The sequence below is a fragment of the Talpa europaea genome, assembly GCF_964194135.1.
Source record: "Talpa europaea genome assembly, chromosome: 12".
Taxonomy (NCBI): domain Eukaryota; kingdom Metazoa; phylum Chordata; class Mammalia; order Eulipotyphla; family Talpidae; genus Talpa; species Talpa europaea.
In genome coordinates this window covers 102,967,934-102,993,982 of record NC_140079.1, presented here as the reverse complement: position 1 = coordinate 102,993,982, position 26,049 = coordinate 102,967,934, and the positions used below count along the sequence as shown (strand labels likewise).

Genomic DNA, 26,049 nt, shown 5'->3' with positions numbered 1-26,049 from the left:
ATGATGGACGGCAAGGACCTGGAGGCCGAGATCCACCCCCTGAGGAAGGAGGACGGGAAGCTGAAGGACAGCCCGGGGCGGGCGCCGGCCCCCGGGGACGAGGCTGCGGGGCACCCGGCCCCCCAGACCCGCCTGTCCCGCTGCCGGGCCGTGGCCTTCTTCCTGTCCCTGTCGCTCTGCCTGCTGGTGGTGTTCGTGGTCTCCTTCGTCATCCCCTGCCCAGAGCGGCCGGTGTCCCAGGGGTCCTGGCGGGTGGAGCTCAGCTCCGCAGGTGAGCCCTGCGCCCCCCCGTGGCCCCTGCGCCCCCTCAGTGGCTCCCATGCTCCCTTGTGCCCCCTGTGCCCTGTGTCCTCCCGTGTCCTCTCCCGTGTCCTCCAGCGTCTGGCCCCGCAGGTCTCGACGTATCCCCCACTTCTCCAGGGAGCTGCTTGTCCCAGGCGTGGGGGGGTCCCCGCTGAGATTTGGGGAGCACCCCTGCGGAGAGCATCGTGGGCCCAGACCACATCCGTCACACAGAGCGGGGTCCCGGTGCTCCCCGGTTCTCCTCCGCGCTGGGGTTCCTTTTGTCTCTTCTTGCATCTCAGGAGGACCCGGGAGAGCAGCGGCGGCAGGGCACGTGCCTTGCTGGACTCGGGGTTCCCCATATCGGGCCGCGGGGCGCCCCAGGTCCCACCCCGATGCTGGTCCCTCCCCGCTGCACCCCAAGGCCACGCGCCCAGGCCCCATCAGCAGCCGCGTCCATCTCCTGCTCTGGGCACCTGGACGGGCCGCGCCGTCCCTGTCACGCCGCGTGGGGCCCAGCGGGCCTCGGCCGGGCAGGCGTCCTTGCCGCGCCCCGGGACTCCCGCGCTGGACGCCCAGCCCGGCGCAGCAGCGGCTCGTCCTCGCCTCGCAGCGAGTCTGGCGCTTCTCTGGCCGCAGTGTCCTCGCCCTGGGCCTGACAGACGCTCGGGGCACGCAGCCGTGAATGGGGTGCAGAACACGGGGTGCAGCCATTTTGTTTTGTTTTTTTGAGCTATTGTTTTCATTTTGTTCAAATAAATACCCAGAAGCAGACCTGCTAGGCCACAGGGCTCGCCTCCCCTGTTGCCCGGGGCTCCTGCCACCCCCAGCTGCGGTGTCTGGCAGGCGTGAGGGCCCGCAGGGTTGAGCCGCGCGTCCCCTGACCACGTGAGAGCTGGCCTGGGGCCCCGTCCCGCGGGGCCGGTCTTGGGTGCCCAGGCCACCGCTCCTCCCTGCCTTCTGGTGCCGCATCCCAGAAACAGCAGCAAACCACGGCCGCAAACCTGCCCTGGCCCTGGCCTCCCGCCCGCGGGTCCAGCTGCGCCGCCGTCCAGGCCGCTGCGCGCCACAGCCGGGCCTCTCTTGCAGTCGCCTACGACTTTCTGGCCACAGAAGACGTGGACGGGGACAAGATCCAGGACGTTCTCTTCCTCTACAAGAAGAGCAGCGGCGGCAGCAATGGCAGCCGCTCCTGCGCTGACGAAGGTGCGTCGGCCTTTCCTAAGGGGCAGCGTACCCCGCAGGAGGGCCGCCCCCCCCAGGGGAGCAGGAAGTTGGGCTTCCGGGGACCCTGCCCCTGCCCCCGCCAAGCCCCCACTTCCCCTGCCCCCCAGCGGGTCTCCCTCCCCTGCAGGCTTTTCCTCTCCCTGCACCTTCATGGCCGCCGTGTCGGGGGCCAGCGGCAGCGTGCTCTGGGAGAGGCCGGCCGCCCAGGATGCAGCGCTGGCCCAGTGCGCGGTGGCCCAGCCAAAGGGGCGCACGCCGGCCTCCGCCTGCGTCCTTGTGGGCCAACCCGGCACCCTCCTGGCGGTGGACGCCCTCACAGGTCGGTGGGCAGGGTGGGGGCTGGGGACGCGGTGAGGAGGGTTGGTGGGGCGCTAGGGACTGGGGGGACCCTGTGGGGTGGACCCCCGAGCTGGCTGGGACGCTCTGGGGGAGACCCATTGGACCAGGACGGGGGTCCGAGCTGTCCGCCGTGTAGCAGGCACTAGAAAACCAGGACAAGCAGGATGGCAGGAGGCCACTCCCGACCCCCAGGCCGCACCAGGGTCTGCACCCCCGTGCCCCCCACCCCGCGGGGCCTGCGCCAGCTGCCGGGGTGGGGGGGGTGCGGCATCCAGCGATGCTGCGCTCCTCTAGGGGAGACCCTGTGGCGCAGGGCCGGCGGCCCAGGAGGGAACGCATCTGTGCTGAGCACTCTGCTCGCCGTGCCCGACCTGGATGCCGACGGGGCCCCGGACCTGCTGGTGCTCACCCAGGAGGGGCAGGAGGTATGGCTACCAGGCCCTCGCCGCCACCAGACACCCCTGCACCAAGGGGCGCCTCGCGGCCGGACTCGGAGCCAGATGGCAGAGAGAGGGGTGGTGCAGGCTGGTCAGCCTGATGCCCCCGGGCAGCACTGAGCGGCCTCCTGCCTTCCAGGTGCAAGGCAGCCTCTATTCCGGCGGCTCCGGGCTCCAGCTCGGCCACTGCGGCAGCCTTGGCCCTGCCGGGGCCAGCAGCCCTCTCCTCTACAAGACCAGGGCAGGTGCCCACTACGTCCTGCTGCCCTGCGGTGAGGCCCCAGTTCCCCTGGATGCCCCTGCAGGCCGGCTCCCGGGAAGGCTGGGCCCGCCTGACGGCATCGTGTCTGGGCAGCGAGCTCGCTGTGCGGCTACCCCGTGAAGGGCCTCTACGAGACCGCGGCCGGACGGGAAAGCCCCCTGCAGAAGGACCCCGCCTGGGAGCACAAGCTGGACCCCACCACCCATAGGCTGCCCTGGCGCAGGTGGGGCCGGCGGGCACCCCACAGCCTGCATGTGCACCGGGAGGCGGGGCAGGCAGGGCTGCGGGGGCCGGTCTTGCCGCTGCGCCGGGCCCAGCCGCGACCCTCCACCCCTCCTCCAGCCCTGGGGCCATTCGCTACCTGATGCTGGTCCCAGGGAGGGCCGGGCAGGACCTGCTCCTTGTGAGCGCCGAGGCCTGCGTGCTGCTGGACGGGCAGGAGCTGTCACCCAGGTGGACCCTTGACGCAGCCCAGGTCTTCAGGTGAGGGACCTGTGGCCTGGGACGGGGGCACAGGTGGGGTCTGGCTGGTCACTGGTGGACTGCCCAGGGCCGGCCCAGGTCCCAACCTGGGGAGCCAAGGAGCTGCCACCTTGGCCTCCGGCCGGGCCTGTCCTGGCAGACCCTCGGGAGCGCACCCTCCCTTTCCTTCCAGAAAGCCCACCCTTGGCCACTACAAAGCGGACACCCTGGCTCTGGCTGTTGAAAACGGAACCGGCAGTGACAGACAGGTGGGCTGAGCACCCAAGGCCCTCGCTGGCTCTGGGACGGGAGGGCCTCGGAGGTCGGTGCAGGCCTGCGGTCGTCCTGGCCAGCCTCAGCCCCCACGCTGCCCCTCCTCCCCAGATCCTGCTCCTGGACGCCGGCACTGGGTCCATCCTGTGGCGCCAGGCCCTCCTCAGCCTCCCGGGGGACCCCCCACCCGCCAGCCTGCCCACTGCAGACCGCCGCTCCGCCTTCTTCTTCTGGGGCCGCCACGAGCCAGCCGGTGCCAGCCAGGTGGTAAGCGGGGCAGGGTGGGCCTCCCGGAGGGGTGAGGTGTGGGGGAAGAGACTGGAGGGGTGCACAGCTGGGTCCTAGCCAGGGGCGCGAGGTCTCTGACCCAGATGTGGTCAGCCTCAGCCCCATGCTGCCCCCCCCAGGACCCTGGGGGCCCCCAGCACAGCCTGTACCTGTTCCACCCCACGCTGCCCAGCGTCCTGCTGGAGCTGGCCAATGTCTCCGCCCACATCACCGCCTTCCACGGTGAGTGGGGCTGCGAGGCCCGGCGCCCCCAGGGGTGGTCTGTTCCACCTGCCGGAGCCCTGATGACCGTGTCCCCCCAGTGGCCCTGTTGGAGCCCAGCCGCCACGCTGCCTGTGTCATCCTGACGGGCCCAGCCGGCCTGGACACGCCTGGCCTGGTCTCCGTGACCAAGCACAAGGTGCGGGACCTCATCGCGGGCGGCAGGGTGACCCGCCTGGTGGAGGGCGGGCATGACAGCGACCAGGCCGTCAGAGACCGCTTCTCCCGCCTGCGCTACCGGGGCGAGGCCTGAGCTGGCGGGCAGCACTAGGCCAGCACCCGCCGCCAGCGACCATCAGGGCCTGCACGCCAGCATGGGACGGGCCGCCTCCCGCCCTGCCCCGCCTCCCGCCCCACCAGGCTCTCCTGGCCCCATGTCCAGCCCGCCCAAGGCCCCTCCCTCTTCTGTCCAAGCAGACCCCACACGTCCGGTGCCCTGGAGCTCTGAGGGGGCCCCGGGGCGTCGTGGGCAGTGGGACTGGGCCCTGCTGGGGCTGCAGGCAGGACTTGTGCGCCGGGCCCCTCTGGGAGCCCCACTTGGGGGGGCAGCGTGGAGCGACCCTCCCGGCCTGCGCCAGCCTGGCCTCTGCTCCCTGGTGCTCGGTGCCACCACACGCAGAACTCACCCCCGTGCCTTGCTGGTCCGCACCCTCAGGACAGAGCAGCCTGCAGGCCCCGCGAGAGCCACAGTAAAGGTGTCTGCACTGAGAAAGCGCGAGAGCCGTCTCCTGTCCTCTGTCTGTCTGTCTGCGGGCGGCCTGGACTTGCTGCCAGGCAGGGAGCGGATGGGCGAGCAGCGTCTGGCTCTCAGGGCCCCAGCCCAGCCTGCCCGGGGGCCGGGCTACCCACACAGCCGCCAGGAGCCCGGCCCTTGCGTGTGGGCAGCCAGGCCGCAGGGACCCCCCCTCTGCAGCCAGGCCGGCCCTGGGCCCGTAAAGGGGCAAGCCTGGCCCGTCGCCCTCAGCCGCTCGTCCTCTGCAAAGGCCAGGGTGGGGCCACGGGCACCCACACTCAGGCAGGCCCAGGAAGCAGGTGCCCAGCCCCGAGAGAAGCCACCAGCCTCATGACCTGGGCACCTTGAGGCGGCCACAGCAGGCAGCAGGGGCTCTGGTCTGCGGGGCGCCACCCTGGCCGGAGATGAGGGCGCCACCCTGGCAGGCCCCAGGCCGCTGGGATGGTCACCGTGGGGACGCCGGCCAGGGGTGTCCTGGGATGGGCTGCCCAGCACCAGAGCCTCCTCCCCAGGACTCCCTGGACTTGGCCGCCTCACGTTCCCCGGGTCCCCCACAGTCCAAACCCTGAGGCCTGGGCCCCTGCTCTGCCGCAGAACCCCCCCAGATGCCCCCTCGTGTGGTGCCCACAGGAGGGCGCCAGGACGGCCTCAGTGGGTGAAAGGGACGGGGCATCCTCTCAGGCCTGCACCCCCTGGAGCCACTGAGCCCTCCCTGGGGCTGCGCCCACCCTGCCGAAGCCCGCGAGACGGCGGACTGCAGGCGGCCGAGCGCTCGGGGGCGCCGGTCACTTGTCCACCCGTTGTCGCCCGTGGTCGGGCTCGGGGTCCTGGCTGCCTGCTGGACGGTTCCAGAGGCTGCCATGTCTGACTGGCCGGGGTGGCCGCGTCCCCTCTGCTCCGGGGCCCTGAGGCCCCCCCGCTGGCGGGAAGAAGTGCGGGGCTGGGTCCGCGATGTGGCTTCTGCGTGGACGGGAGCACCCGCGGGAGGCGGGCCTGAGCGCAGGCACAGGGCGCCCCTGGAGGAGTCCCGCCCCCCGCCCCGCCCCCACAGCCGCCCACTTTCACCCCAGGCGCTCAGGGAAGGGGCACCCCCACACCTTCCCAGACCAGGCCTGGTGCCCGTGGGGGACCGAGGCCCCCGCAAAGACAACTGTCCCGCACCCCCACAGCGAGGCGGACGTGGCGCCAAACAGAGCGACGCAAACCTGGAGGAGCGCCCGGGCCGCGCGGCCTCGCTGCCTCTCCACGGGGCTTGGAGCCGCGGTGTGCGGTCCAGAGCAGAAGCAGCCCCCAAACTGGGCCCGGCCAGCACTCCGGGCGCTGGGACGACGGCCCCCTGACGGCGAGGCGGCCGGTCTTGGTGCTGCCCGCCGAGCGCGCCCGCCCAGAGCGAGCCGGACACCGCCTGAGAACGCGCTCCCCGACTGTCCCGGCCACCGACAGGCAGGGGTGATGGCCGCCCGCACACCGGCCGGGTGCAGGTCAAGGTTCAGAGCAGCCCCTGGGGAAAGGCGGGCCGTGGGCAGGAGCCCTGGCGAGCCTCTCAGAGCAGGGCCCGAGCCCGTCCACCCACACACAGGCGCCTGCGACGGCGCCAAGGCTCCCGCCGCCAACTTCATAGTGCTGAGACTTAACCCCTGCGCCCCAGGAAGGCCCCTAAGAATCTCTTCCAGAGACACCTGATGAGCCAACTGGGCCAGGAGCCCCCCCACACCCCCGCCCCAGGGTTTCCGAGCGGCTCCTGGTTCACCAGCTGCCCAGGTCCATTCGTCTCCAGAGCCCCACATGGGGGACCCTCAAGCTGCATGCCAGGCCCACAGTTCTAGGCAGAGGCCAGCACCCCGAGACTGTCGCCTGTGTCTGCACCCCTCATGCCGCACTCAGCCGGCCTCACCGGCTGCCCCCAAGGGTCTCCTGGCTCCTCCTGGCCACTGTGCCTCACCCACTCTTCCCAGCCGCGCGGCAGCAGCCTCAGGCCTCCGGAGCTTGCAGCCCGGAAGGGCGCAGCCCCCAAACCCCACCTACTGGGACCCCAAAGTTCACAGGGCATCCTGGGCACCTCCCCTCTCTGCACATGCCCCCCTCCTGCAGCGCTTGGGGGCGAGAGAAACTGGGGCTGCGGCCACCGCACACCCTTGGGCAGGCCTGGCCTCTGAGGCGGGGTCTTAGCTGGCACCAGAACCCCGTGGCAGAGCTCCCAGGGCACAGGACTCAGGGCGCCCCGGCCCCACCAGCTCCACAGGACCTCCCTGCCAGGGTGCCTGCAGGCCCGCGGGCACACTCTTGGGGCAGTTGCTTGGGGCCACGTACGGGGCTGGGCCCTCTGGCCAGCCTTGGGGGCTGGGGCACCTCCCGGAACTCAGCCGGCTTCGGGGTGTGTTTTTGGGTCAGCTCGATGCTGCAGGGCAGAGGTGAAGCCAGGAGTGCCCGGCTCGGCTGGGGTGCCCCAGGCTGGCCGCCCCTCCCCACTGACCATGGCGCAGCTCAGTGGCCAGCCACGGGGAGCTCCAGGGGAGTGAGGCATCTGAGACGTGTCAGAACAGGGAGTTGGCGGCCCAGAACGGGTTCCTAAACGGGCCTGGCCCCAGCTGCAGGCCTGACCCCCCCAAGGTGGGCTCTGAGGGGCAGCTCCACTCGAGGCAGGGGCCTCCAGCACCCGCAGCTGCTGGCCTGCGGGCGCCTCCAGGCAAGGCCAGGTCTGGCCTGGTGTCCTCAGCAGTGGGGGCCGGGCCGTGCCCCGTCCCCCCCAGACCCGGCCCCTGAAGGCCCCGCCCGAGTCCAGCCCCCCCTTCCCCGCCCTGCGCCCCATCCCCGGGCTTGGGTGGGCAGCCAGGCCAGACGGCCTGGGGGGGGCCCTGGGGCCCCAGCACTGCGCTCCCGTTTGGGGCCCGGGTCTCTCCCTGTGCAAGGACGGGGGCGTGGGGCTCGCCCGGGACCCAGCAGCACCAGAGCCGCACCCAAGCCCCAGCCCGGCGCAGAGACGCCTGCGGCCGCCCGGAGGGGGGGGGGGCCTGGCCAGAGGCGCGGGGCGGGGCGGGGCGGCGCGGGGCGGCGCGGGGCGGGGCGGGGCGGCGCGGGGCGGCGCGGGGCGGGGCGGGGCGGCGCGGGGCGGCGCGGGGCGGCGCGGGGCGGGGCGGCGCGGGGCGGCGCGGGGCGGGGCGGGGCGGGGCGGCGCGGGGCGGGGCGGGGCGGGGCGGGGCGGGGCGGGGCGGGGCGGGGCGGGGCGGCGCGGGGCGGGGCGGCGCGGGGCGGGGCGGGGCGGGGCGGGGCGGGGCGGGCGCGCCCAGGTGCGCGCGGCGCCTGCGGGGCGCGAGGCCGGCCGGGGCGCACCTGCTCCCCCGGCGGCCCAGCCGCGCCCGCGCCGGGACGTCCCCGAGCCCCCGGCCTCCCGCGCGCGCCGCGGGGGCGGGCCCCAGGGCCGGGGCGGCGGCGTCTCCGCGGGGCGGCGCGGGGTCCGCGGAGCGGCGGGGGGCGCGCGGCGCGGGCGCGGCGCCGGGCGCGGGGGGCGCTCCCGGCCGGGATGAGCTCACCGCAGTCGCGCCGGGGCTGAGCGCCGAGCGGGCGGCGGGGCCGGCGCCACCATGCTGGGCCTGGACGCGTGCGAGCTGGGCGCGCAGCTGCTGGAGCTGCTCCGGCTGGCGCTGTGCGCGCGGGGTGAGCGGGGCGCGGGCGGCGGGCGGGGCGGGCCGGGGGCGCCGGGCGGGGCCGCCCCCCGCGGAACTCCGGAGGCGCCCTGGGGACCTCGTGCTCGGCCTGCGGAGGCCCGAGGGGAGGGGCGCGCCCTGCTGGGCACCCGTGGGGAAGGGAGCCCAGAGGGGCCGGGTGGGCTTGGGAAGCCCGGGGGGGGGGAGCCTGCTCCGAGGTCCCCTCTTCCTGGGGGGCTGCGGCAGCCCAGAAGACCCTGAGAGACGCTGCAGGGCGGGTTCTCGGAAGCCCTGCCCCAGGCCCGAGGGGGGCAAGGGGGTGAGACCCCTGCCCCAGGCTCCCTAAGGGCCGGAGGCCCCGGGATGTGCCCCAGCAAAGCCAGGGGTTGGCGAGCCTGGCTCAGGGGCCTGCTGGTGCAGGGGGCGCCAGGCCGGGAGGGGCCGGCACAGGAAGGCAGGCCCCGCTGCACCCGGGGCAGAAGCCCTGGGGCCGCTGCTCCAGGGGGGGCCTCAGAGGTGACCACTGGGCAGTGGTGGCCGCCAACTTTGGGGATGTCCCCATCCGGGGCCTGCTCCCCACCTTTGGCCTCAGAGTCAGGGAGTCCCCGTGGGTGGGGCTGGGAGAAGGCAGCAGCCCCGCCGGCCCTCCCTAGCCGAGCCAGCACCCTGCCCCCAGCCCCCACCCGGCCCTCCCCGACCCCCCCACCCCCGGCCTCCTCCCAAGTCCCCTTGGCGGCGGGAGCCGGCGCGGGGCGCATGCCGGCCGCTGCTGACACCCGCCTGTCCAGTCCTCCTGACCAGCAAGGACGGGGGGCAGCTGCCGCCGGAGGAGGCGCTGGACGAGGCGGTGCCGGAGTACCGGGCCCCGGGCAGGAAGAGCCTCCTGGAGATCCAGCAGCTGGACTCCCACGACGAGAGCCTGGCCAAGTACAAGCGGGCCCTGCTGGGGTCCCCGCCGCCCCCCGCGGGTAGGCCGGGTCCGGGGCGGCCCTGGAGCGGGCAGGCCCGGGCGGGGCGGGGGCGGGGCGCCCTGTCCACTTGTGGTCTCTCCTCAGACCCCAGCCTGCCCAACGTGCAGGTGACCAGGCTGACGCTGATGTCGGAGCAGGCTCCGGGGCCCATCACCATGGACCTCACAGGTGACTTCCAGGGCCCAGGTCCCCCCGAAGCCAGAAAGTGGCCTTTGGGGCAGAGCCTGCGGCGCATCACACTGGGCCCTCAGGGACCCCCGTGGCTGGCCCCCGCTGCAGCCCCACTCAGCGCCCCTCTCTAACAGGGGGGCCGGCGGCACTGAAGGGCCGTGTGTTCGTGCTGAAGGAGGGGGCCGACTACAGAGTGAAGATCACCTTCAAGGTGAGCGGGTCCGGGGCCTCGCCCGCCCCGCCCCGCCCTGCCCCGCCCCGCCCTGCCCCGGGCCCCTAACGCCCCGTTTCTCAGGTCAACAAGGAGATTGTCAGCGGCCTCCAGTCCCGGCATCACACCTACCGCCAGGGCCTGCGCGGTGAGGACCGCTGGGGGCGCGGCTCTGGCAGGGGCCGTGAGAGGCGCAGGGGTGCCAGCCGGTGCTGCGTGGATGGGGGGGCACGGGCGCAGGCGGGGGCACAGGCGCAGGAGGCGCAAGGATGCCGGTGGGGGCGCGGGCGGGGGCCCTAATGCCTCCCCCCCCCCCAGTGGACAGGGCCGTCTACATGCTGGGCAGTTACGGCCCGCGCGCCCAGGAGTACGAAGTGGTGACCCCGGAGGAGGAGGCTCCGCGGGGCGCGCTGGTGCGGGGCGCCTACGTGGTCCGGTCCTGCCTGACGGACGACGACAGGAACGACCACCTGTCCTGGGAGTGGGGCCTGCACATCGGCCGGGACTGGGGGAGCTGAGCGCGTGTCCCCCTGCACGAACCCCACTGCCCAGCCCCCAGTGATTGCAGCCCCAAGCCCTGTCCCCCTGGGGCGCCCCTCCCTGGGCCTGTGCCCCAAACAGCCCTATTAAATGTCGCCCTGTCTCGGTGGCCTCGGTGTCCTTCTGTCTGCCCGCGGGGGGGCCTTATCTCTCCTGCCGCTGGGCAGGGCCACGTGGCAGCCGCTGCTTGGCCCCCGGCCCCCTTATCTGCCCCCGCCCCGGCCACACGGCATTGCCATGGACGGCCAGCTCCTCCTGGTGCTGCTGCTGCTGCTCGGGGCCTCCGGGCTGCGGGGACAGGAGACGGGGACTGGGGGTCCTGAGGAGGCGCCCCCCGAGGAGGAGCCCCCTGAGGAGGACGGGGTCTTGGTACTGAGCCAGCACACGCTGGGCCGGGCTCTGCGGGAGCACCCTGCGCTGCTGGTGGAGTTCTGTGAGTGCAGGCAAAGCGGGCGCCGGCCGAGGGCCCCCCCAGCGGCTGTGGAGGGAGTGGCCAGGGCTGAGCTGGCCTGGTGTCCAGCCTAGGGAGTGGGGGGGGCGGGGAGCAGTCGTCCCCCAGGCGGCCGGGTCTGCCCTTCATGGCTTTGTGACCACCCGCCTGACAACCATACCCGGCTGGCAGGCACCCCGGCCCCGTGTGACCTGAGCCTGTGGACCCAGGGGGCTCTCAGAGTCGCAGCCGGGGCTGGCACTGTGTGCGCGGCGAGGCCGGGCAGGGAGGGGTCTGGCCCAGGGCAGAGCGGACATGCTCATGGCCCCGTCCCCCAGATGCCCCGTGGTGCGGGCACTGCAAGGCGTTGGCCCCCGAGTACAGCAAGGCAGCGGCCCTGCTGGCAGCAGAGTCGGCTAAAGCCAGGTTGGCCAAGGTGGACGGGCCGTCAGAGCCAGAACTGACCAAGGAGTTCGCGGTGACGGAGTACCCGACGCTCAAGTTCTTCCGCTCGGGGAACCGCACGCACCCGGAGGAGTACACAGGTGCGGGGGGGCGGGGCGGGGAGGGGCGGGCGCTGGCTGGGGGGCCCAGCTGAGGGCACTCTCTGTAGGCCCCCGCGAGGCCCAGGGCATCGCCGAGTGGCTGCGGCGGCGCGTGGGGCCCAGCGCCACCCGGCTGGAGGACGAGCAGGGTGCCCAGGCGCTGATCGAGGCCCGGGATGTGGTGGTCATCGGCTTTTTCCAGGTGAGCTGGGCATGGCCCGGGCCGGCGTGGGAGCAGGGCCTGAGGTGCCAGCTGGCCTCACCTGGCTGGGCGCCTTAGGACCTGCAGGACAAGGACGTGGCCACCTTCCTGGCCCTGGCCCAGGATGCTCTGGACATGACCTTTGGCCTCACTGACCGGCCACAGCTGTTTGAGAAGTTTGGCCTCACCCAGGACAGCATAGTCCTCTTCAAGAAGGTGAGGCCAGGCTGGGGCAGACCGAGGGGGGCCGGGTCAGGGCTGTGGCTCCCGCTGACCCGCCTGATGCCATCCAGTTTGATGAGGGCCGGGCAGACTTCCCAGTGGACGAGGAGCTGGGCCTGGACCTGGGGGACCTGTCTCACTTCCTCCTCACGCACAGCCTGCGCCTGGTCACGGAGTTCAACAGCGAGGCAAGCGGGGTCTCGCCCGGCAGGAGGGGTGGGGCGGAGCGGGCGGGTCAGTGGGGATGTGGGCGGGGCAAGGTGGGCAGGGTGCCCTGGGGAGCTGACCCCAGAGTGTCCCTTGCAGACCTCACCTAAGATCTTCGCAGCCAGGATCCTCAACCACCTGCTGCTGTTTGTCAACCAGACACTGGCCCCACACCAGGAGCTGCTGGCGGGTTTCGGGGAGGCGGCTCCCCCATTCCGGGGGCAGGTACTGGCTGGGCAGTGGTCGGGCAGTGGGGAGGCGGGTGCCGGGTGCTGACCGCCCGCTGGCAGGTGCTGTTCGTGGTGGTGGACGTCGCGGCCGACAACGACCACGTGCTGCAGTACTTCGGCCTCAAGGCCGAGGAGGCCCCCACTCTGCGCTTCATCAACATGGAGACCACCAAGAAGTACGCGCCTGCGGAGGACGCGGCGCTCACCGCAGCCTCGGTGGCCGCCTTCTGCCACGCCGTCCTGGGCGGCGAGATCCAGGTGGCCAGGGCTGCCCAGGTGGGCGGGCGGGCGGGCGGGCGGGCGGCCGGACAGACCCCTGAAGCGGCTCGTCCCCAGCCCTATCTGCTGAGCCAGGACGTGCCCCCCGACTGGGACCAGGGGCCCGTCAAGACCCTCGTGGGCAAGAACTTCGAGCAGGTGGCCTTCGATGAAACCAAGAACGTGTTCGTCAAGTTCTGTGAGTGCCCGGCGGGGGGCGGGGGGCGGGGGCGGCTCCGCGGGCCCGGCCGACGCCCTCTGTCCTAGATGCCCCGTGGTGCGCCCACTGCAAGGAGATGGCCCCGGCCTGGGCGGCGCTGGCCGAGAAGTACAAGGACCACGAGGACATCGTCATCGCGGAGCTGGACGCCACGGCCAATGAGCTGGACGGCTTCCCCGTGCGCGGCTTCCCGACCCTCAAGTACTTCCCGGCGGGGCCGGGCCGGAGGGTGAGACGGGCGGGCCGGGCCGGGGCTGGGTGGGCCCGGGGCGGGGCCTGGAGGGCTGGTGGGCCCGGGGGCGGGGCCCGGGCTGGGTGGGCGGGCCCGGGGCGGGGCCTGGAGGGCGGGTGGGCCCGGGCTGGGTGGGCCCGGGGCGGGGCCTGGAGGGCGGGTGGGCCGGGGGCGGGGCCTGGAGGGTGGGCGGGGCCTGGAGGGCCTGGGGCGGGGCCTGGAGGGCGGGTGGGCGGGGCCTGGGGCGGGTGGGCGGGGCGCAGCCCTCCTGTCCGTCCTCAGGTGATTGAATACAAAAGCACCAGGGACCTGGAAACCTTCTCCAAGTTCCTGGACAGCGGGGGCGCGCTGCCCGCGGAGGAGCCCGCGGAGGAGCCCGCGGAGGAGCCCGCAGCCCCGGCTCCGGTGGGTGCCTGCAGCCCGCCCTCAGGGGCAGCGATGGGGCAGCCCGGGCGGGGCGGACCCAAGGGGACAGGCCAGCACTGCAGTGGGCGTCTGTGCCCCTTTCAGGAGCCGCCAGCCAACTCCACCGCGGTCCCCAAGGAGGAGCTGTAGGGGCATCGGTGCCTGGGAGCCGTCTCCGGCCAGGGAGCTCGGGCGGGGAATAAAGCACGTAGCCCCGACTGTCGTGTGGTCCTTGACCCCTGGCTGGGCCAGTCTTGCCTCCTGGGGCCCACTCTGTGCTGGACGGGTCCCAGCCTCAGGGGGTCCGAGCTGGGTGTGGGGTTCTCCGGGCAGGAAGGGTGCTGTGGCAAGGCTACTGGCTTGGCTAGCCTCCGTGCTCTGCCAGCCTCACCCAGATGATGACCGCCCCCACCGCAAACCCTACCCTGGAGGCCAGGATGACCTCCTCGGCTGCCACAGGCCACACGGGACCAGTCAGGCCGAGGAGACGTGTTAGGCCTGGCCGAGGGCCCCTGCCGCCCAGAGCCACTCCACAGCTAGGGAAGGTTCAAAAATGTTTTATTTCATTATTATCCAAGTACCTTTGAAAAGATAATTGTACAAGTCAGCGCATGAAAAAAACGGGCGGCCCCAGCTGGCCCTGCCCTGAGAAATGTACATATTTACAAGGCCCTCGAGGGGGGCGGGCCAGGGGCGGGGCCCCCACAGTGGCAGGCAAGAGACAAGCGTGTTGAAGGCACTCGGTGACATGGACAGGGGCAGAGGCCCCACAGGGCTCCTGGTGTCCGGGCTGCTGGCGATGCCCAAGGAGCAGCGGGCCCTGGGGCCGGCACCCAGGGTGGCCCCAGTTAGCAGCAGGGGCTGGGAGGGTCCCCAAGGCAGCCTGGGCAGCTGCCCTGCTTGGACCTGGCCCCCACTCCGGGTATTGCTCTGGGGAGTGGACAGGGCTCCCTCCTCTTGGGCAGGGACAGAGCCTGTTCGTGTGGGGCCCCTTGGGGTCCCTGCCCCGGGCACAGATGGACCAGGGGTGGAGGCTGCCGGGCAGGCAGCCCTGGCCTGCAGGCTCCGTGTCAGCCCCACGGGAAGGCAGTGACGGTGAGGGTAGGCCTGCTGCAGCACCCACGTTCTGGTCAGTCCAGCTTGTCCACCTTGCCGATGACCTTCTCCTCAAAGACAGGCAGGATGGCCTCGTCCTCCCGAACCTCTTCGAACACGACGCCGCAGTCAAACTCGTCACTCACTTTCTTGAAGTAGTATCTGGGGTGGGGGTGGCGAGGCTGCTGAGCTCCCCTGGCCTGGCCCTGAGGGTGCGCGGTGGCGCCTGGACACCCCCAGGGCAGCAGCAGAGGCAGCTGGGGCCCAGCCTCTCCGGGCGAGTGGCCAGAGGGGGATTTCCCAGTTGCCTGGCAGACAGGACGACACAGCCTTGCTTGGGGAGGTGCCGCGGGGCTTGGGCCACATGGAAGCGCCAGGACACCAGGCGGCGGCCAGGGCAGGCCACACAGGCCCAGAGCTGTGCAGGCAGCCTCATGGCATCAGAGCCCACTCTGAAGGCCCAGGCTGGGTGCCAGGGTGGGAACGGGTGCAGGGGGCATCTGGCACCTGCTGACCACAGCCCCTGCCACAGCCCTGGTCTCACCTGTAGTTGCCTTTCTTGGTCAGCAGCTCCTTGAACTGCCCCAGGGTGACCGCACGACCCCTCACCAGCGTCCGGTAGGGGATGGGTTCCCCGCAGAAGTAGTAGGCCACCACGATGCTGTCACATGGCTGGGCGCTCCCGCTGGCTGCCTTCCGCTGTGATTTTGTCCTGTGGGCAGAGATGGGGTGACCCCTGGCCCTGGGCATGGCAGGGCCTGCGAGGAGCTGCCCACACTCAGCAATGCTGCATGTCCACCAGTCCACGACTGGCCTCCTGTACAGCCTGGGCCGACACCTGCCCAGTGCCCACACCCCAAGACAGTGCAGCAGACGCAAGCCATCCCTGCCGCCTGTCCCATCAGACCAGCCCCCGCCCTCGCCCAGCCTCCCTAGGGCCCAGCCCCCCACCCAGAGCCTGGCCTTCGGTGGGCCCTGCCACCGCTCACCCCACGGGGCCTGAAGCCCCAAACCTCACAAACAGCCAGGGGCCCAGCTACACAGCCCTGGGGCGGCCCCGGCAGAGAGCCTACCAGGACGGAGGCCAGGCTGGTCAGCCTGTGCAGAGGGCTAGAGGCCCCGCACCCGACGGGCGCTGGAGTGGCCGCCACAGGTCAGTGCACCCTGACCTGCCTCCACAGTGGTCCCCGGGACCACCCACGGCAGTAGGGTCTGGGACATGGACTAGGTGGTCACCTTGGCTGTATGGCCACTCACTGCAGGTTCCCAGGGGACCCCCCTCCCCACTGCAACCTCAAACCCAGCCCGTCCCAGGAGCCCCAGCAGGATGTCAGGAAGCGAGGCCCTGGGCTCAGTGACCCGGGTGGACAGGACAAGTGCTGCTGGTGGGAGCCGAGCGGGGACCCCTTGCCGGAGCAAACCCCAGGGAGGCCCTCCGGCCTCTGGCCCCACCGCCACTCAGGAAGGCAGGGAGCACAGGGCAGACTCCCAGCCTGCACAGGGAGAGACGGGGCCCCCGCAGACCCAGAGGGCCCATGGGGGGCAGCCCTCGCCCAGGGAGGCCCCTGGTGCTGGTCAGGCCCTGGTGGCCACACGACCAAGGCCAGGGCATGGCGGCCGGGTCAGGGGACAAGCGCTGGCCAGCGGTCGGGCTGGGGTGTGCCTGGCCCGGCCCCTGCTCCCAGGGTGGCCCTGCCTGGGGAGTGTCCGGGACTGCTGCGCAGCCCCAGTGGATGCAGGACCCCGCGGCAGGAGGGGTCTCCCGAGGCAGTGCCACCCAGCCGGACCTCTGCTTGGAGGGCAGCTTGCTGGCCCTCTTCTCCTCCTCCTCCAGGCGCCGGCGGGCCTCCTCCAGCTGCGTCAGCGGGTTGGGGGCGGGGTTGGGCGGCATGGTGGGGTCCTGGATGAACAGGTGCGAGGGCTGCACGCAGTTCCGGAGCTGGGCGCTGACCCAGGGGTGCACGGCCCCAGGGCGCTCGATGGACAGTGGCCGGGAGCTCTCGTGGGCCTGCTGCTTCTTGGCCCCAGATGACCTGAGGGTGAAGGGCGGAGTCAGGGGGGATGGTGGGGGGGGGAGGGCAGAGGTGGCCGGGCCCGCCAGGCAGGCGCACTGAGCCCTGAGTCACCTCCCACACAAAGACTTTAAAAACTGCTGTTTTTTTTTTTTAAAAAAGTTAATGTCAAATGCTCTGGGCCTCCCGGGGGACCAGGGCTGAGCCTCAGGCGGTCACCACTGCGGCCCCGTCCATCCCCAGCAGAGGCAACCCACAGGCCGCAGCAGGCCTCCCTGTCTGCCTCTCAGCAGTGTGTCTCGGGACCCACCTGCTCTGCTCCCCACTCTGAGTCCTCTCACGCCCCCGTCTGGCCTGCACCCCAGCTCTTGTATACACAAATAAGGAAAAATAAGCCAATAAGGTAAAACAGGTGCCCTAAAAAACCTGAAATACAGAAATTTGGAAAGAAAACCCCATGACTCAAGCACCTCCGAGTGCCCACCCGGGGCCCTGCCTCTCCTGCTCCCCCCCAGCTCTGCCCCAGGGCCCCCGCCCTCAGTTTTGAGGAAGGCGAGGGGTATTGGGGGAGCGACGCGGGCTCAGCTTGGCCGCAGGGAGGGCGCCCCCGTCTCAGGGGAGGGAGGGGAGTCCTTGGGCCAGCAAGAGTGCGGAGGGGGGTTCACAAACCACAGGAATCTCTGCAGGTGGGGCAGCGCCATCTCTGGACACCCAGAGCCCCGGACGGCAGGAGCGGGGACCCCAGGACAAGTGACTGCAATGGCCCGGGGCTGTTCCCAGGCCAAGAGGGGCCGCCCAGGACAACAGCTAGGACGCCGGGCCCCTCCGGAGCCCACCCCCGGGCCGGGAGTCTGTCCACGGCTGCCGGCCCGGCCCCACTGTGGGAGTCGGCCCCCGGACGGAGCACAGAGAACGAACAGGACACAGGCGGAGGCTGGACAGCTCCCGCCCCGCCGCGCGCCTCCCCCTACCCGTGGCCGGCCTTCCGGTGCCGGCTGATCTCCTTCTCCCCCTCGATGATCCACTGCAGTATCTTCTGGTTCCGCTCCACGTCCTCCACGGGGCCCGGCGCCTCACCGCCGGCGGCCCTCCCCGACTCGCCCTTCCGGCCGCTTCTCTTGGAGGGGACGCCCGCCTTCCCGCTGCCGACAAGACTTGGCGTGACTGGGGCGCCCACCACGCAGGGACGTCCCTTGGGGCTGCTCGTCCACTGACCCCGGCGCCCCCCCAGGCCCCGAGCCCGGTGCCCCCTGCCCCCGCGGGTCTGCACGCACCTGTAGGTCAGGCCATCGCCCGCCCCGGGGGTGGAGCCCGCGCTCTCCCCGTGGCCACGGGGCTTGGCCGGGTGGCCATGTGGCTCTGGGCCCCACGGAAAGCCGCTCTGGGCGCGGCGGGAGGCCTCGGCCTCAGCCTGCTCCTTGGGCCTGGCCGTGCCGTGGTGGCCGTGGTGGTGGCCGTGCCTGTGCAGGTGCAGGCCGGCCGGGTCCAGCTTGGCCCCCAACTTGGGTGCATGCTTCCCGTGGCCTGGGGCGGCACCCCCCAGCACTGGCCCCAGCCTGGGCACGTTGTCTGGGGAGCGGTGGCCGGGCCCCGGCGAGGGGCAGCCAGGTGTCCGCAGCACACGCTGCACGTGCTCGTCCAGGATGCTCTCGGGGTCCTCCTCGTGCGCATCGCGCAGCCCTGCACAGCCCATGTCTGGGTAGCGGGCCACACAGTGGTGCCAGGGCCCCGCCAGGGGCAGCTTGTGGCCGACGCCCGAGGCCCCGGGGAGTCCGTCACCATCCTCGCCGTCCTCCTCCTGCAGGTGAGGGTGCAGGTGACGAGGGTGGCCCCCCTCACACTCAATCAGCCCAACCCTCAGTGTCCTTGCACGCTCAGACCAGCCATGCCCCACCCACTGCCCACAACGCCTGGAGGAGCAGCCTGGACGGGGCTCCGCGCCCGCACTTGGCCGTCCCTCGATGCCCCTCACTGGGCAGAAGATCCGAAGGTCAAAGGACACTCCTGGGCCTCCCTCGTGGCGCAAGGGGTTAAGAACTGCACTATGAAACAATCCTCAGCCTCTGCAGCACAAGTTCGATCCCCGGCCCGCCAGGGAGAAACCCACATGGTGCGGCAGACCTCTCCTGTCTCGCCCGCTGCTCCCCTCAGCAGTGTCTTTGGTCCGTCTGCCTGTTCTGCTCCCTGCTCTGTCTCTGGTGAATCTTCTCACCCCCCGTGCCTCTGGTCCATACCCCAGAGGATATATTTTTTTTTAAATAAATCTTAAAAAAAAAAAAGGGGGGACGCTCCTGCACCCCGAGAGCAGGAATGGAAGGGAACGGGCAGATGGACAAAGGATGAGAACAGCAAGGCAAAGCGAGCGCAAAGGGTGGGGGGAGTCAGAGGGGGGCAGGAGTGTCCTCGTGGTGGGCGCCAGAGGCTGGAGGCCGGAGCCACGTCCCCTGGAGCTGGCCGGGGCGGCCCCCTCACCATGCGGACGCGTTTCAGCCTCTCCTCCAGCTTCTCCTCAGCCTCCCGCGTGCGCTGCACAGCCTCCAACCGGTGGATGAGCTCCGCCGCGAACTTCTGGGGCTCCACGCGGATCTCCTTGGGGACCCGGTAGGTGCGCTGAAGGGGACAGAGACTCAGTCACCATTGGGCCCACCGCAGAGAAGAGACCCGAACCGCCCTATCCCGTGTGCGGCCACCCGCCCAGCCCTACCCTGGATGGAGCCCCGTGCTTACGGCCTCCCCAAGCCACTTGGGCATGCGGCGGCCAGACAGGGCCGGGCCAGTAGGCCTGGGGAAGCCTCTGGTGTACCACGGCCAGGCCGCCCGGACCTCCCGATGTGTCCGGAGGAGCCCCCCTCCCTCTGGCTGGAACGAGACCCAGGAGAGCAGGGTGGGGCCCCCTGCAGGCTTGCCGTGAGGGTGCTCTAAACACAGGGACCAGCGGGAGACCTAGAAGCAGGCATCTGAGGGGACCTCAGAAGGGGCAGGGCAGGGGCCTGCTGCGTGGCGCAGGAGTTAGCCTCAGCGCTTAGTCTCCATGCGATGAAGCTGTCCACAGCCTCTGCAGCTAGAGTTCCACTGCCGGCCAAGGAACTGACCATAGAGCGCAGCAGACCCCTCCTGTCTCCCTGCTGCACCCCTCAGCAGTGGGTTTCAGTGGATCCGCCCATTCTACTCCCCACACTGTCTCTGGTGAGCCCTCTCACCCCTCTGCACCTCTGGCCTGCACCCCAACTCTTTTTTTTTTTAAAGATTTCATTTTATTTATTTATGCAAGCACTGGGTACAGCCAGAAGCATGAGAGGGTGAGAGAATTCACCAGAGCCAGAGCGGGGAGCAGAGCAGGCAAACCGACAACATACGCTGCCGAGAGGAGCAGCGGGCAGCAGGAGAGGTCTGCGCGCCAGGTGGGACCCTCGCCCAGTGGCCGGGGATCAAACCGGAGCTGCAGAGGCTGCGAGCATCTTCGCAACCCAGCGCTCAACCGCTGCGCCACCGGGGAGGCCCTGCACTCCAGCTCTTGGAGCATAAATAAATAATTCTTAAGGAATTCATAACTGGGCCTCCCCGGTGGCGCAGCGGGTGAGCGCTGGGTTGCGAAGCTGCCCGCAGCTTCTGCGGGGCAGGTTCGATCCCCTGCTGCTCCCCGGCCACCGGAGGAGGGTCCCGCATGGCGCGCAGACCTCTCCTGCCGCCCGCTGCTCCCCTCAGCAGTGTGCTTCGGTCCTTCTGCCTGCTCTGCTCCCCGCTCTGGCTCTGGTGAATTCTCTCACCCTCCCGCGCTTCTGACTGTACCCAGTGCTTGTGTAAATAAATAAATCAATCTTAAAAAAAAAAAAAAAACTCATAACATAAATAATTCACAAATAAGCAATTCCTGAACTCACAGGACCCTGTAAAAGCAACGAGAAGCCACTTCTCCCGAAGCGCCGCAGAGCAGTCCTTCCCGTTCAGTGTCCCACCCTCGATGGACACGCCCCGCAGGGTCCCAGCCAGGAGCTGGCCTGGCCGCCCTCCCCGCCCGCCGGGTACTCACGGGGACGTGGGGCAGGGGCCCCCGTCCGTTGGCCTGGACGCTCTCCTGCACCTCCCGGCGGCGCTGCTTGCGGGTGCGGTGCGGGGGGGCCCCGTCCCTGCGGGGTAAGCCGTGTGAGCACCGGCCAGTGGGGCCGTGCGCCCGCCCTGAGAATGGACAACCCCCACGCTCCCCTTCAGAACAGTCCCGGGTGGCGGCTCTCACGCGACCCAGCCCTGGGAAGCCGCACCCGGCGGGCAGCCGCGGGACTCACACACTGCTGTCGGTGAGCGAGAGGCTGTCGGCGTCGCTGGACAGGCTCCGCTGCTCGCTGTCGTTCGCGCTGGTGGCCGGGGCCACAGAGTAGCCAGAGCTGGCATAGCAGGGGCTGACCGGCTCCCGCCAGGGCCCACACCTGGAGACAGGAGGCAGTGAGCGCCCACTGCAGCCGCGCCCCCAGCCCCGTGGGCAGGCGTGGGCAGGGGTGCATGGCGCGAGGCGTGGGGTCGCTGTAGACGGATGGACACTGCGCTGAGGAGAGACCAAAGTGTCCTGGGATCCGCCCGCCGCGCCGTGGCTGCAGACCTGACCTCGCACACCCGGCTGGCCTGGCCCGCACCCCTGCGCCCACCCCAGCTCCAGCCTCTCCACACAGCCTGCAGTGGACGACCTTAGGGAGCTGCCGTGGCCACGCAAGCCAGCCCAGACTGGGACCGCCTCACCAGCCACCCGTGCAGGAAGACACAGAAGGAGCCACAGGACCGTGCCCAGGAGCCTCCCGCAGGGCCGAGGGGGAGCAGGCAGCGTGGCAGGCCGGGCCCTCGGGGGCTGCGGCCGCGCTCCAGAGGGCACAGAGCCTGGCCCCACAGCCCAGGTCCTGCGGCCACGTCCCCCGTAAACCTTCAGCCGCTGGCACCATCGAGGCCCTGTGCCAGTCTCTGGGATGAAAACCGGGCAGTAAGGGTTGGAGCCCCCACCGGAGGCCAGGAAGACGAGGAGCCCCCAGTCCTAGCCTGGGCTGCAAGACCCGGCCGTCCCAGCACCCACACGCCTAGGTGCCCCCTGCTGTCCCGGGCACCTTCCAAAAATGCCACGCGGAACTGAGTCCACGCAGAGGGGGGCTGCAGCCCACCCGGAGCCCAACGCTCCTGCAGCCCCCCACCAGCCCACCCCTCAGGGCGTGACGGCAGCCCCGGCCCCCGTGCACACAGGACTCCGCCGCGTCTGACCACAGGTGTCGGGAAGAGGAGCAAACCCACGGCCTCCCCAGGACAGGAGGCCGCCGGGCCTGGCTCACCCTGTGCTCCCAGGGGCCGGTTCAGGCTGCACCAGACTCTGGCCCACCCAGGGAGCAGCAGCGGGAACCAGCGAGGAGCCCTCGGCTTGGCCCCACAGGCCGCGCCTGGCCCACCCCCAGGGCGGACAGGGAGAAGAGAAAAGCGCCGGGTGGCCCAGGCCCCGGAAGGCCACAAAGGCTGGGTCCCGAGGCACCCCGCCCCGTCCGTGGAACCTTGGGGTGCCCATGCAGGGCTGGAGGACAAGGAGCTGCTGCCTCTGACACCCGGGGGCCAAGATTCACACAGCCGACCCATGCTGGACAGCGGCCCGCAGCTCGGGGGGGCGCCGGCGCCTGGGACTCACCGGAACTCCGGGCCCGCGCTGTACCATCTGCCCAGGGGCACCCGGGGGGCCGCCGTGCCCGGGAGCAGCTGCTGCGTGAGCCGGCTGGGGGGCGCGGGTCCGGCGCTGCCGTCCTCGCCCTCGCCCCGCTCGCACCGCCACTCCTCGTCCTCGGTCAGCGTGGGCAGGTACCCGGGCACACCCTTGCCCAGCCCGGGGCCCGGGTCGCTGCGGGGCGCGGGGCTCTCGGCGCCCGTCCGCGCGTACTCCAGGTAGACGTCAGACTTGAGGAACGAGGGATAGGTGTCCTCCTCCATGCTGGACTGCACCTCCATCTGCGCCTGCTCGAACATGGCGGGGTCAATCTGCTGCCGGGTCACGCAGTCCCGGATGAAGCTCTTGGTGGCCGGCTTGGTCTGCCTGGACACGATGCCGCTGTTGTCCAGGATGTACTTGCGGTAGATGGCCTTGGCCAACTTCAGCCGCTTCTCCTCGTTGGAGACGCAGGGCTCCAGCTTGCGAAAGCCGCTGCAGGCGAACCAAAAGTCCAGCAAGTCGGCGCGGTGCTCCTGCCGCAGGAAGGCCCGGAACAGGTGGATGCCATCCTGGTCGTCCAGCAGCGAGTGCAGCGACTCGGCCCACCGCAGGTGCGGCGGGGTGGGGGAGGCGCTGCCCTCGGGCTCGTAGCCCAGGTCCAGGTCCGAGCGCCGCGGGGTGGCGGCGGGCGCCTCGGCCTTCCCAGGGCAGAAGCCGTGGCTGGCAGGCCTGGGGTCGGCGGGGGCCAGCTCTCCCTCCTCGCCGGGCACGGGGGGCCGCGGGGCATCTTCGGTGAAGCTGGCTCCGAGGTCCAAGGGGAGCCCTTGCCCTTGGACGCTCATCTTGGGGCTCGGCGCGTCAGTGGCCTAGGAGTGCTGCGCCGTGGACGTCAGCACCCAGCGCTCCCAAAAGAGTCAGTCTGTCCTGTTGAGACTATCAAGAGCACAAAGTTAAGGTGGGGTCTCGGCAGCTGGGTCCCAGAGGCCTCGAGGCGGCCCCCTGGCACATGGGCCTGTGCCGCCAAAGCCACTTCTGGACACCCCCGTGACGGCGGGACGCCAGGCCCCAGCAGGGATGGCCCAGTCCGGGGGTGCCACTACACTGGGGCTGTCAGGCCAGAGCCCAGCAGCATGAATGCCCGGCCCAGGAGAGGACGAGGAAGGAGAGGGTGTCCAGCCCCCAGGTGGGGCCTGGGAACCGGCCCTCCCTCCCAACACCTGCGCCCCCAACTGGCAGGACTGACGGCTCATGTGCCCCACCAGCAGGTGCAGATCGCTCCCGCCTGCTGGTCAGGAAAGGTCCTGGTGGCAGATGGTCAGCGGGTCCTGGAGGGCCGGATTGGTGCCAGGCACTCAGGTGCCCAGGCCAAGATGCTACCCGCACACCACAAGCCCCTCCCAGTCTGCCGAGCCCTCACCACCTCCCATGCACCCCTCAGACTCGCCGCCAGCTCGCAGAAAGGCCCCCAGGGCCCCGACACCGCGCCTCACTGCCCATCAGTGCCCCGAGGAGCAGCACCTGTGCCCTGCCTCCATCTCTGGCTGTCCCTGGACGCGCACGGCCCCAAATGACCACATCACCAGGACGTGGCCCGGGGAGTGTTCAGCACCCACACCACACGCAGAGCAGGGGGCCACCCTGGGCAGTCAGTGCCCGCAGCAGAAGGCTGGTCCTGGCCCAGGGCAGGGCTGCCCACCGCAGCAAGCTCAGTCTGCAGGCGGGAGAGACCCCTCTTCTTCCGAAGGGGTGACTCGAGGTCCTTTCCTGCAGGTGCCTGGGGGGTTGAGCGCCCAGGCCCTGCCCAGCTCCTCAGGTCACGCCCTCGCCCATGCCCTGGCGGGCCCCTGAGGCTTCCCTGGATCCAGAGACAGGGGCCGGCACTGCTGCCCACCCGGCACCTGCCCTCAGAGGGCTCGCACCTGGCGCGGGACCGGGGGGCGGGACGCGGCGAGCCCTCGGGCACGCGCCCTCCAGAGACCCGGGGAGCCGCGGGCTGGTGCCGCCCGCCGTCCTCCAGGCTGGCGAGCGCTGCGCGGGCAGCTTCCGAGCGGGACGGGACGCCAGGACGCGGGTGCCCAGCACAGCCCCACGCGCCCGCGGCTGCCGTCCTGCCGCCCGGCGCGGAGGGCGCCGCGCGAGCCGCCCCCGGCCCGCCCCCGGCCCGCTCGCCGAAGCCCCCGGGGGGGGCGCAGCACGCCGGGGCCGCCTCGCCGCCCAGCCGAGCCGGCCCCGCGCGCGCCCCGCGCCTCGCGCCAGGCCCGCGCGCGGACAGCAAAGCCTCCGGGGCCGCGCTCGGGCAGCTCGGCCGCACTTCTGGCCCGCGCGCCCCCGCCGCCCGCGCGCCCCCGCCGCCCGCGCCCCCGCCGCCCGCGCGCCCCCGCCGCCCGCGCCCCCGCCGCCCGCGCCCCCGCCGCACTTCCGGGCCCGCGCCCCCGCCGCCCGCGCGCCCCCGCCGCCCGCGCCCCCGCCGCCCGCGCCCCCGCCGCCCGCGCCCCCGCCGCCCGCGCCCCCGCCGCCCGCCGCACTTCCGGGCCCGCGCCCCCGCCGCCCGCGGCCCGCACTTCCGGGGGCGCCGCCGCCGCCCGCCCGCCGCCCGCCGCCGCCGCCGCGCTTCCGGGCCGGCGTACTCACCGCGGCGGCGGCGGCGGGCGGGCCGGGCCGGGCCGGGCGGCCGCGGCCCATGCGCTCAGCGGCGGCGCGGCGGGCGGGGCGCGGCGGGGGCGCGGCCCGGGGCGGCCCCCATCGCGGCGGCGGCGCGGCGGCCCGAGCGGGCGCGGGGCGGGCGCGGGGCGCCGCGAGGCCGGCCGCCCGCGCTCCCCGCCTGCTCGCGGGCGCGCTGCGGCCGACCCGGCCGTCCGGCGGCTCGGCGGCGGCGGCGGCGCAGCGATCGCGTCCCCGAGCGGGGACCCGCGCCCAGAGCGCCGAAGCCCAGGCCCAGCGCCCCCGCCGGCGCCGCCCGGAAGTGCGGGGGCGGGGCCGGGGGCGGGGCCGGACGTGGGCGGCGCCGGGACGCACGCGGCGGGGGGCGGGGCCCGCAGTGTGCGCGCGGGGGCGGGACCAGCAGTGTGTGCGCGCGGGGGCGGGGCCCGCAGTGTGCGCGCGGGGGCGGGACCCGCAGTGTGTGCGCGCGGGGCGGGGCCCGCAGTGTGCGCGCGGGGGCGGGGCCCGCAGTGTGTGCGCGCGGGGGCGGGGCCAGCAGTGTGTGCGCGCGGGGGCGGGGCCCGCAGTGTGTGCGCGCGGGGGCGGGGCCAGCAGTGCGCGGCCGCGGAGGCCGAGAGCGGGGCGGGTCTGGGCGGGGGCGCGCCCGGGGCGGGGCGGCGCCCCGATGCGCGCGGGGGTCGCCGGTGTCCCTGGCAGGGAGGCCCGGGGAGACGCCCCGCGCAGGGCCCTGCGGGCTCTGGCCACCGGCCTCCCCCGCCCGGCCGCTGGCAGCACTCCGGCCGCCCTGGCGGGTGAGCGCGCTCGGCGCCCGCAGACCCGGCGCGTGCCCCGCGGGTCAAGCCCCGGCGCCGGGCGGGCGGGCGAGGTGGCCAGAGGCAGCGGGGCCTTCTCCCCGGACAGCAAGACCCCCGGGGTCCCTCTACCCCAGGCTCCGGGAGGGCGGGGGCCCAGGAGGGGCCTGGAGCCCGCTCGCCGCAGCCCTCTCCACCGGGTCCACACGCCTGGGCCCCGAGTGGTGGGCGGGGCCCCCAGTCCCAAGCCTCAGACCCAGACGCTGCGGTCTCCCCACAAACCTGGCTGCAGTGGGCAGGCCACCCTGCGCACGCCCGGAGGCCTGTGGGCAGGCCTGCGGAGTCCTGGCCCCAGCGCACCTGACCCCCGCTCCCAGGGCACCCCCAGTGCAGACAGCGGCCCCACAGCACTGCCTGTGGGCAGCCCACCAGCCGCAAGGGCTCTGTGCCCCCCACGGGCCCCCCACAGCAGCCCTGGCCTGGCCACACACCCAGCTGGTCACGGTGCCCTCCGTAGAAGGAGGGTGCGGGCAGCAGGCGCTCATCACCGTCCCTGAGGGACGCCTCAGCCACCCCAGCTGCAGGTGCATGCGGCAGCCCCAGGGGACAGGACCCCAGCTCTGTGGACAAAGAGGCCGCGGCTCAGCCGCAGCGCGGGGGCCCTGCCACTGCCCACACCCTCCACAGCACCCTCCCCGCCTGTCGTGCACCTAGTCTCTGGCCTGCGGCCAGCCTCCACGAGCCCTCCCCTTGCCGCCCAGGCCCCACACCTC

At 72.2% G+C, this 26,049-nt stretch overlaps 4 protein-coding genes across 5 annotated transcripts; 3 read left to right on the top strand and 1 right to left on the bottom strand.

Annotated features, from left to right (window-relative positions):
* On the top strand, window positions 1-4,704 carry FAM234A (family with sequence similarity 234 member A; the record flags this gene model as incomplete). The annotated part of the gene is made up of 11 exons (XM_084250284.1): window positions 1-271; window positions 1,372-1,488; window positions 1,637-1,832; window positions 2,003-2,395; window positions 2,436-2,557; window positions 2,641-2,770; window positions 2,890-3,030; window positions 3,203-3,278; window positions 3,394-3,549; window positions 3,690-3,792; window positions 3,873-4,704. The coding sequence occupies 11 exons, from the start codon at window positions 1-3 to the stop codon at window positions 4,082-4,084; spliced, it is 1,917 nt and encodes a 638-aa protein (XP_084106410.1). The 3' UTR covers window positions 4,085-4,704.
* Window positions 4,705-8,145: 3,441 nt separating this feature from the next.
* ARHGDIG (Rho GDP dissociation inhibitor gamma) lies at window positions 8,146-10,191 on the top strand (the record flags this gene model as incomplete). The annotated part of the gene is made up of 6 exons (XM_084251349.1): window positions 8,146-8,218; window positions 8,997-9,176; window positions 9,264-9,347; window positions 9,485-9,561; window positions 9,646-9,709; window positions 9,880-10,191. The coding sequence occupies 6 exons, from the start codon at window positions 8,146-8,148 to the stop codon at window positions 10,077-10,079; spliced, it is 678 nt and encodes a 225-aa protein (XP_084107475.1). The 3' UTR covers window positions 10,080-10,191.
* Window positions 10,192-10,338: 147 nt separating this feature from the next.
* PDIA2 (protein disulfide isomerase family A member 2) lies at window positions 10,339-13,202 on the top strand (the record flags this gene model as incomplete). The annotated part of the gene is made up of 11 exons (XM_084251186.1): window positions 10,339-10,534; window positions 10,870-11,076; window positions 11,145-11,278; window positions 11,357-11,494; window positions 11,572-11,688; window positions 11,807-11,932; window positions 11,998-12,195; window positions 12,274-12,394; window positions 12,463-12,644; window positions 12,930-13,052; window positions 13,158-13,202. The coding sequence occupies 11 exons, from the start codon at window positions 10,339-10,341 to the stop codon at window positions 13,200-13,202; spliced, it is 1,587 nt and encodes a 528-aa protein (XP_084107312.1).
* A 789-nt stretch (window positions 13,203-13,991) lies between these two features.
* On the bottom strand, window positions 13,992-22,704 carry AXIN1 (axin 1). 2 transcript variants are annotated; one of them, XM_084251068.1, is made up of 9 exons: window positions 21,810-22,704; window positions 20,443-20,583; window positions 20,190-20,286; window positions 18,632-18,769; window positions 17,434-17,957; window positions 17,131-17,301; window positions 15,862-16,180; window positions 14,692-14,915; window positions 13,992-14,309 (listed from the first exon to the last, which is right to left on the bottom strand). In XM_084251068.1, the coding sequence occupies exons 1-9, from the start codon at window positions 22,664-22,666 to the stop codon at window positions 14,183-14,185; spliced, it is 2,598 nt and encodes an 865-aa protein (XP_084107194.1). In that variant the 5' UTR covers window positions 22,667-22,704; the 3' UTR covers window positions 13,992-14,182. The 2 variants fall into 2 exon arrangements, with proteins under 2 accessions (XP_084107194.1, XP_084107195.1); XM_084251069.1 differs by having other exon boundaries at window positions 14,692-14,859; window positions 15,935-16,180.
* Between the last annotated feature and the right edge of the window lie 3,345 nt (window positions 22,705-26,049).